This window comes from Crotalus tigris, unplaced genomic scaffold (genome assembly GCF_016545835.1).
Source record: "Crotalus tigris isolate CLP2741 ecotype Arizona unplaced genomic scaffold, ASM1654583v1 scf7180000017600.4437325, whole genome shotgun sequence".
Classification (NCBI taxonomy): domain Eukaryota; kingdom Metazoa; phylum Chordata; class Lepidosauria; order Squamata; family Viperidae; genus Crotalus; species Crotalus tigris.
This window is the reverse complement of record NW_024096504.1, coordinates 3902741-3912590: the sequence shown is the minus strand read 5'-3', so window position 1 is coordinate 3912590 and position 9850 is coordinate 3902741. Positions and strand designations below refer to the sequence as shown.

Here is a 9850-nt window from a genome sequence, read left to right as displayed (position 1 = left end):
GACTACCCATAGACCAGAGGTCCCCAACCTTTTGGGCACCAGGGACCAGTTCCGTGGAGAGGTTTTTCCACGGACCAGAGGGTGCGTGGTTTTGTGTGCTGCCTACATCCTGTGGATGGTGCTTTGGTTGTTTGTGCAGACCGGTTGCTGGCACTATGAAACGGTATATAAATCTAAGTGCTATTGTAAGCTTTTTCAGAATTATCTGTATTTAATATTTCAGACGCCATCCTTTATGAACAGAGACTTGGTTAAAAAGTTTGTATCAGAGACAAAGTGCACCTGAGGCTCACAACATAAATCATTCTCCAGACCACAAAGAACTTTCAAAAGATTTAGTATTATAAATATATTGTCTTTTTTTTTTTCACAAAGCCCCTCCATTGGAAAACAAGGTTTGGTATTGTTGGTAGGGGAAGTATGCATTTTCTTATACATATGGTTTCATACAAATTCAAATTTGGTAGATAAGGCACAGTGCTCTATGTTATGTCAGAACTGATCTTGTCTCCATGCCTTCACGGGGTAAAATTGTTATTCCTTACAGAATAAAAAGCAGCAATACATTTTAAATTACAATCTTGAATCACAATGACATTTAAAAAGATGAGCCGCACTTAGACACACACACAAAAATTTTCTACAACTTTCCTTCAAAAGGGGTCCTCCGGCATATGCAGACAAAGCACAACTGCAGTTCTGTTCAAGCCTTTTATATATGGACAGTTACTGGCTCATTTCTTGGAATTAACTCAATTTATTTGTGAGGCATAAGAAGAAGAAGAAAACTATACTGGGAGGAAGAATTTGTTTCTGAAGTTTTTTGGCACTTGGTAAAACCAGGCAAAAACAGACAATTTGCAGTGAAGGCCCAGAAGCACGGCTGGTTTTTACAGAAGTGTTCAGGCATTCAAAACTAAAGAAACAAGTAGAAGTGATATATAATATCTTACCATCCAAGCAAAGCAGTTGTCAGATGATGAAAAGCTTATATATCCATTCTGCTTCCTTCACAAACTTGGTGGCATCTTACAATCATTAGAAATGAAGCATATCACTCAATAAAAACATTTAAATGGGTATATCTGCAAATATATATATATATATATATATATATATATATATATATATACACATATACATACACACACACACACACATATATATATATATACATATATATATATATATATATATATATATATATATATATATATATATATTAAAAAGAGTGATTGGCACTGGAAACAAAAGTTGGAGTGGGATATTAGTGTAAACTATCAGTGTTAATCAAGGCAATGAGGAAGGGAAAAATAATTTGCCCTAAAAAATAAAAGGGGACTGGTATCATTCAAACTCTGATAAGGCACACCGTCTTCGAAACTCTTGCCCACGCTCATGGATCCATTTATTGGAGACTATAAAAAAGAGAAAAAAAGGAAGTATTTGTTAGCTCATCAAATTTTCATCCTGTCTTCCCTTCAGAAAGGTCAAGACAGTATACATAACATTTGTTCCTCCAGTTTTTCCCTACAGCAAAGGTCCACAATCTTTTGGGCACCAGGGACCGATTCCCTGGAGAAAGGTTTTTTCATGGACTGGAGAGTGCGTGGTTTTGTGTGCCACATAAACGGTATCATATAGGTAGTCCTCGACTTATGACCACAACTGAGCCCAAAATTTCCATTGTTAAGCAAGACAGTTATTATGTGAGTTTTGCCTCACATGACCTTTCTTGACACAGCTGTTAAGCGAATCACTGTATTTGTTAATTTAGTAATATGGTTTAAAGTGAATCTGGTTTTCCAATTGACTTTGCTTATCAGACGGTCACAAAAGGTGGTCATGTGATCCTGGGACCACTGCAACTATCATAAATATGAGTCAGTTGCTAACTATGACCATAGGGATCCTGTAACAGTTGTGTGAAAAATAGTCATAAGTCACTTTTTTTCAGTGCCACTGTAATTTCAAGCAGTCACTAAATGAATGGTGAGCAGTTGAGGACTACCTGTAATTATTGGGATGAGGAGAATTAGAATGCTATGCTTGAACCATATCTGTCAGGCTCGAGCCCAAAGACAACACAGCAAGATCCAATCAAGTCCAATCCTTTATTTGCTTACAACTATTTGCTTACAACTAATAGACAGAATCTTTTTGCTATCCTAAGAGATTCTAGGTTATGGCCATTCTGAACCTCTTCCTCCTTCTTCCACCAGCTTAGGACTGCACTGTCTCTTAATCCAGACCTTTCTCTGGGAAATTCTCGTCACTGCTATTCCAGATGCACATTCCCTCACAATACCTAAGTGTCAAACCATTTTTCAAGTTAAAAACAGGTTCTGGTTTTGGATGGGGGATTCCCGAACATCACATAGATCAGTACTAGGGCTAAGAGGCACTTAGCATCTGAGAAATCATTAAGTCACTCTCCACCCCCAATCCATTTCCACATAACCTGTGTCGCAAGGTGTGAATTAAACAACTTCTCTTCACTGTTCGCAATGTGAGAAAGTAAAATAAAAACAAAAACATGCAAGTGTGTTTCCATTCTGATTCCACACTCTTCACACAAAAAGTTTAATATGTCCTTCTACTTGGGACATTTCAAGGATGTTCCATACAGAATTTAAAAGGGGACTATTAAAATCTTATCTTTCAAATTTCATACATACCCCATTTGTTACCAACTAATACTGGACATGCAGCGTGCCGGGTGCTGTAGTCTCCTTCACCACTTGGAAAAAGATTGTACCAAAATACCGCTGTCCCCTAGTAAAACATAAAGTAACAGTAACTTATTTGGGGGTTAACTTTTGAAAAATGCAATACTAAAGAGGGCATATAGAAAGTAAATATCCTCCAAATGCCTGAAAGGATGCGGCAAAGCACTCTCCATCACCCACTGCCTTGGTTTCTAGTATTCCTCAAATGCTACATTTCAGGGGGTGGGCAAAATACAGGTAGTCCTTAGATAACAACAATAATTGGGACTGGAATTTCCATCACTAAGTGATGAGATACAACATCATCTGACAGAGTTGCTTAGCAATGGCAATCCTGACACTCCCTATTGCTGTTGTTAACCACCCAGAATTAGCTGAAAATCCACCAAGACCACTTTCACTCATCCTGCCAGGACAAGCTACCAGAAATGGTATATAAAATGAGAGCAAACCCCATTCCCAACCAGCACTGATGATGTTATCTAGTTTGGTAATGAAACATCTACAAGAAAACAACCAAGGTCAGAGGACCAAGGACCTCTCATTTCATCCCTGAGCTACAAATACTGTATTTTTCCTCTATGAGGAATCCCATTCCTGGCTTGGTCCCTCCCAGCTGTGAGCCTCAATATGGTAAGAGTCTGCCACATTTCAATTCCTCCAACCCAGTTTATCTCCCTCCTCCATCTCTGTCCTTTTGGCCACCCTAAACTCCACTGCCTCTGCACCACCATAACCGCTCCAGGTGATCTTCACTGTCTTCTTCCTCCCGCTGCCGAAGAGGCGCACCTATCCTGGCCCTGGCAGTTGCTGGCTGTGCCAGGTCTTCTTTCCAAGGACATTTCCGACCTTGCCCAAATAGTGTGTAGCTTATTCTTGAGGCTTTGGAAGTGGAGCATGGGGCTTAGGCCCAGGAGAGGCAGCGGAGTGCACGGCAGTCAAGGGGGCAGAGATAAGGGGGAGACAAGCGGGTGGGGAGAATTGAAGCATCCCTGCAGATATGAATGTGGATGGCCTGCCAAGCGATCTGAATTTTGATTATATGACTGCAAGGGCATTCTTCCAGCAACCACACGTAACTACTATTCCTTCAGCACTGCCCTAACTTTAAACGGTCACTGAACAAATGGTCATTAGGGGAGAAATCATTTCAAATGATTTCAAGGGTGAATTTTCACAAAATTATCCATCTCAAGTTACAAAATGCTCAAAACAATTCAAAATAAGAGGTCGATGGAATTTCACCTTTGGAAATGGTTCAAAACAAAACATTTTGCACATCCTATCTACACTCCTTTCATCCAAGTTTAAACAGCTGGCAATATTTCAGTTTCATTAAAAATGAGGGCAGCCCCAAATCATTTAATATAAAAATTCTTGGACTTATTAAGATTATTTACTCTTCTAATTTATTGTAAAACATAACAGGAATGAGCAACAAACTAGGACTACAAACTGCTGTTTGCCTCTGATGGGGAAGCTAAGCTTGTTGCCAGTGTTTAAATGTTGTGTTCAAACTTAGATATAACAATAAAGCGTTATTTCATAAGTCCAGGACTATTGCTTCAAGGCCTACAAGAGAAGAAAGAAAAGAAGACATGCGGCATAACTGTTCCTATGTACAGGTAGTCCTTGACTTACAGCTGGTATCTTAGTGACCATACAAAGTTACATCAGATCCTCCAGTGAGCACCAGACTGAAACAAATAGGTCATGACTGGTTCTACAGACTGCCAACTCTCAAGGTGAATTAAGCAGCTGTTGCAACTGCTTCCTAATCTGGCAACCAAAAGAGTTGATACAGCTTCACATGGCATCAGAAGAAGACATAAAGAATCCTTTGGGCCAATGTATGGTCAGAAAACAAAATGGCATGGATGCAGTGGTGGGATTCAGACAGTTTGCACCAGTTCGGCAGAACCAGTAGCTAATTTTTTGTTGCCCAGGACCAAAATGAACTTCCGGAAGCGGCATCCACACAGAGAACTGGTTGTTCACATATCTGAATGGATGGATGACCTGGACCTGTCCTATCTTTCCTCTAAAAGTGTTACTTTCAAAATCCAACTCTTATCTTTCTGCCAGCAAAAACAAAAAGATACCAGAACCTTTATGAGGTACATGGATAGAATGGTCGGAGATGGTCACCTTACTTACCTTCTTTGGCCAAACACTGGCTCCGACTTCAGGGAATACAGTTGCTCCTCCTGCCGCCACATCACTCATCTGAAAAGGAGAAAAAGTGACTATCCATTCCCAACTCTCTTTGAACCATAATTGAAAAGTAATCCCACAGATTCCATTAATAAACTGATAAAAAGGTAAAATTTTGATGCCACCCAATTATTTATGCTAATTCAAAGAGAGCAATATTCAAAGAGGCAAAAGGCTCCAATAATTATTTATCTGGGAAAATAGTAAATATAGTTTAGTAACACAGAGGTACATATATGCTGATCACATGAATGCTGATGAAACTATATTGTTAGATTATGGACAAGGGAAAAGCTTTTGGGATTGTGGTGGAAAACTGAAAGAAAAAAGATGCCTTATAGATATTTACTCTGAAAAAGGCAAGTTTCATGTTGGGAAAATCAGGAGGACAAGAATGAGAAAATAAAACCACCAACATTACAATGTCTTCATAAAGCTTACAATATAACCTGATTTGGTATATTTTTTGCTTTTTGTAATTGCCATAAAAATATTCTAGCCCTAGAAAAGAGGCAGAAAATAAACAAGGTACTTAATTATCTGAAAAAATATCATAACGAAGAAAAACTTTGTCCAAAGTTACAATGTGGTAAGACGGGTGGCCAATAAATGTAATAAATAAAAAAAATAAAAAGTGAGCATAGGTGAACAGAAGGCGAGATGACAATTATAAAGAAAGTCAATCAAGAGACATTTTTTCCCATTTTCTCAAATTTAGAACTGAGATCTTCCAATGAAGCTGAACAATGGGGACTTTAGAACAGATTAAAACAAGTGTGTATGACCCCTTCTTATGAATACCTCCAATATCAGCACCTGCCGTTTGGAACATCTTGCCCCCACAAGCTGAGATCCACTTTCATGCTTCTGACCTTCCATAAGGACTTGAAGGCCTGGCTCTGCCAATTGGCTTGGGGCCCCAACGGGAGTGTATCATACTGATAGTGGCTGATGGATTAAGAGAAGACCCCCACCTTCCCTCCTCCGGGCATCTTGCTTCCTTCCTTCCTTCCCATCTTTTTAATTTAATCTTTACTATTATGAAAAAAACTATTTATTCTTCTTGGTTTTACTGGCTTCCGTTGTGGTTAGCTGCCCAGTCACCTCAAAGTGAGATGGACAGCAAGCAAATTTTATGATTTTCAATATTTACTTGAAGGAAAAAAATACAGGAGGAAGAGGAAATTTTTTGCTCATGGCTCCTTGATGAATTTCTCAGAAGCATTTGGCTGGGCACCATGATAACGGAATAATGGCTTAATTGGCAGCACAAAGGTAAACTAAATGTTTTGCATGTAGAAAGTTCTAAATCTTCAATTAAAAGTTACAGCTGAAGTACTGTAGTACTATGGAAACTGGGTTGTCTGCTTGACAGACTTCAGAGAAGTGCTATCATTTAGAGGTGACAATCTTAAACTTAATGTGCCAATCCTCTGACTCAGGATAAGTCCATCAGCAGAGTCTGGTACACACAGCATTGGATGGGCCAACCTCTGATTTGATCAAGCACGCCTATTATGTTCTTACTGGATATTTATGATAAAGAATATCTAGCTAAGGACACTGTTTTGTGAAAAATTGGTTCATTCCATTCACCTATAAAAACATAACTCATGATGTACAATACAGAATGTTTCTCCCAAACTGCTGTGTCTAATACCAAACACTTGTCCTTCTACAGTGCCATAACATAAATAGGAAAAATACAAAAAGTTCTGTCTTCTTCAGCAATTGATGTTTTCTCTCTCACTGAGACAAATTCTTTCATTGCATTTTAAGTCTGGACATCCTAATAACTTATCTTACTTACATAGAATAGCCACGTAGCAATTCTATTGCCTGTACCCAGTTCTTTAAAGGCGTCTGGTTCATCTTTCTGTGTTCAAAGACATAGATGGTATTATGAATAAAACAACAATGGCACACCGAGGAAACATTTTTTAAATATAATTCTTCTTGGAAGATCTGAAAGGCAAGAAAAACTGTAGCAGGACTTTTTCTCCTTGAAGCTAACATTGTTTTAATCAGGTAATAACTCTTTTGAATAGTTGGATTACATAGTTAGCCCACAAAATACTTAAGACACAAAGCACAAATTTGTTATTCTTTTACATTATATACAAAGGAAATCTGCACCACTTACTTGTTGAAAACTCTCTTCTTTTTGGAATGGATAAGAGAGCCTATGTTCATGAAATTGATCAGCAATTTTTTTGAAACCCATTCCAAAAAATGAGCTATGTAGTAACATCCTATGCATTCTTGCTGTCTTTGTATCAAGTCACTGAAATGGTTCACTTTTTTTGGCAACCTCCTAAAATTCTAGCCATTTTGAGCCACCACTTTATGAATGCCTGTAACATATCATGGACAATCTTCTACCAGATGTTGTATCCTACTTTTTTGCTATTTTACAAAACCTGATATGTTTTGGAGAATTAATTATGCAATTGTCTTTAATCTTTTGTTGACATTTTAAAAACCAGTTCTATTGTATTTGCCAAATTTGACTGAATGTATAGTCAAACTTGAAAGATTACTGGTGATATAAAGTCTACTTATGATTCCAATACCACAGGCATTACTGAACAAATTCTTCTCTAAAGAACACGGGTTATTCAAAAAGTTCCATAAAGAAACAATCATCAATAAACAGGGCAGACATATGCAAATTTCTTTACACAGTTTCCAGGGTGCTACATTTCCTACAAAACAAACTCTCCTACATCTAAAAATATTTTTAAAAAATCCAGACAACAGAGGATTGTATGCTGTCCACTAACTACAACTCAAGTCAACCAAACAGCTAAATTATACTTGTCAGCTTAAGCAAGCTGTGCCAATGCAAACAGAATGTCTTTCATCCTAGAATTACAAGATAAACCTTTTCATGCTGGTAAACTTAATTACTTTCATATGCAGATGTTTAAAATAGTTTAAAAATTGCAGTGTTTCCTCCATATGATTAAGTACTGCAATAGCTTCCTGCCCTTTGCCCAACTTAAAGATTTTAACTTTAAATGGCTAGGAACAACCTCACCTGCAAGAAACTGTTTTCTATGCATACAAAAGACCTGCTTTTTCTAGGAAAGATCTTCTTTAAAAGCCCTCCTCCAGGGGTAGAAAAACATTTGAATGGTGGCTTATTACAGGTAGTCCTTGATTTACAAGCAATCGTTTAGTGACCCTTCAAATTTACAATGGCACTGAAAAAATGATTTAAGACTATTTTTTTACATCTACAACTGTTACAGAATCCCCATGGTCACATGATCAATATTCAGATGCTTGGCAACTGACATGTGTTTATGACAGTTGCAGTGTCCCGGGGTCATGTGATCACCTTTTGTGACCTTCTGACCTTCCCCAATGGGGAAGCTAGATTAATTTAGCAACCCTATTACTAACTTAACAGCTGCAGTGATTCACTTCATTGTAGCAAGAAAGGTCATAAAGTGAGGTAAACTCACTTAACAACTGTCATGTTTAGCAATAGAAATTTTGGGCTCAACTGTAGCCATAAGTCAAGGACTATCTGCATTACCCACTCATTCCAGGGAGGTTTGTTTGACACCTGCGCTCTTAATATTTTTCAAATCAAGCTTAGACATTGTATTAGTTATTTTTTTAATCTTAATTTTTTTCAGAAGTTGTAGAAGCTGGGATATCTTTTAATCCCTGATGTTTCTGCTACTACTGTATTTCATTTATCTTCTGCCTGTTTAACACTGATTTTACATTTCATTGTTTTCTTTCTTATAAATCACTATTTTATTGTAAGTAGCCCTGACAAGGCCCGTTAGTGGCTAAAATAAAGATTTCATTAAATAAATAAAATATTAAATTGAAATACATTGGGCATTATGTAGCAAAGTAGAATTTACAACACACTTCAGAAGTTCATAGGCGCACTGCAAAAATATTAGGACAGAAATTAAAGCTATGCATGAAGACATGTTAATATACGGTTGATTTGAGAAGCACATCAGATGATTTTAAGCAACAAAGTGAATTGAAGTTTGATCTTGTGTTAAGGCAAGAATTTTTAAATTACTACCTGAAAGGTTGGTTCAAGAAAAATGTTAATTGAAAATGTTACTTTACACCAATGCTTCGTAAATCACCATCTAAATTTATCCCATTTTTGGATTAAAAGATAGTTCATTAAGAAAAAAATATATAAACAGGCATTAAAATGCTGATATACTGAATTTCAAAATCATCTTTTTTTTTTAATCAGCGCAACACTTTAAACCAGGAGTACATTTAATGAGCTAAATTTGGTAAAATTAATATAGCTAAAAACAAAAGCTGACCATTGCTTTGTCTATATGCCACTGATATAATATAAAGTTGCTTTATCACTATTCCCAATGAGTCAGCAATCTTTTTCTGTAAAGCACTTTCTATGAAGTGACACTTTTAACCAGTGGTAGGATTCAAATATGTATGGATGCCGCTTCCGGAAGTCCATTCTGGGCCTGGGCAGTAAAAAATTAGCTACCGGTTCTGCCGAAGTGGTGCGAACTGGCTGAATCCCACCACTGCTTTTAACTCTTTTCTTAATAGTTTATTGCAACTGACTATCTTTTTACTGTTCAAATGGCAATTTAGGAAGCTTTATCCAGTCAGATGGATTAGACCACTCAAAAGCCCAAATGTAATACAGATATAAGACACTTCCAATAACATCCCAAAAACCTAAGCTCCGCAAACTTTTCTTTCACCCATCATTTTACTTGCCCGAGCAAAGTCATAGTGGGGCTCATACTGTCCTCCCATTCCATAATTTGCTACCTGGAAAAAAAGAAACACAGCACATATGAAGCTCGAAGGCGAAGAAAGACTTACCCTTCCGAAATCAAAATGAGGCTCGTACTGGCCTCCTACTCCATAATTGGCTACCT

General features: G+C 37.4%; 1 protein-coding gene across 4 annotated transcripts in view; it reads right to left on the bottom strand.

Annotated features, from left to right (window-relative positions):
- Positions 1–321: 321 nt before the first annotated feature.
- P4HA1 (prolyl 4-hydroxylase subunit alpha 1) overlaps positions 322–9850 on the bottom strand; it is a 53874-nt gene continuing 44345 nt past the window's right edge. For 2 of the 4 annotated variants that reach the window (XM_039367544.1, XM_039367553.1), the window contains exons 11-15: positions 9795–9848; positions 6754–6819; positions 4887–4955; positions 2679–2775; positions 322–1418 (exon numbers count right to left, since the gene is read on the bottom strand). In XM_039367544.1, the coding sequence (XP_039223478.1) occupies positions 1348–1418; positions 2679–2775; positions 4887–4955; positions 6754–6819; positions 9795–9848 (357 nt within the window). In that variant the 3' untranslated portion in view covers positions 322–1347. Of the gene's footprint in view, positions 1419–2678; positions 2776–4886; positions 4956–6753; positions 6820–9686; positions 9741–9794; positions 9849–9850 lie in introns of all 4 variants that reach the window. The other 2 variants (XM_039367559.1, XM_039367568.1) reach the window with 1 other exon arrangement.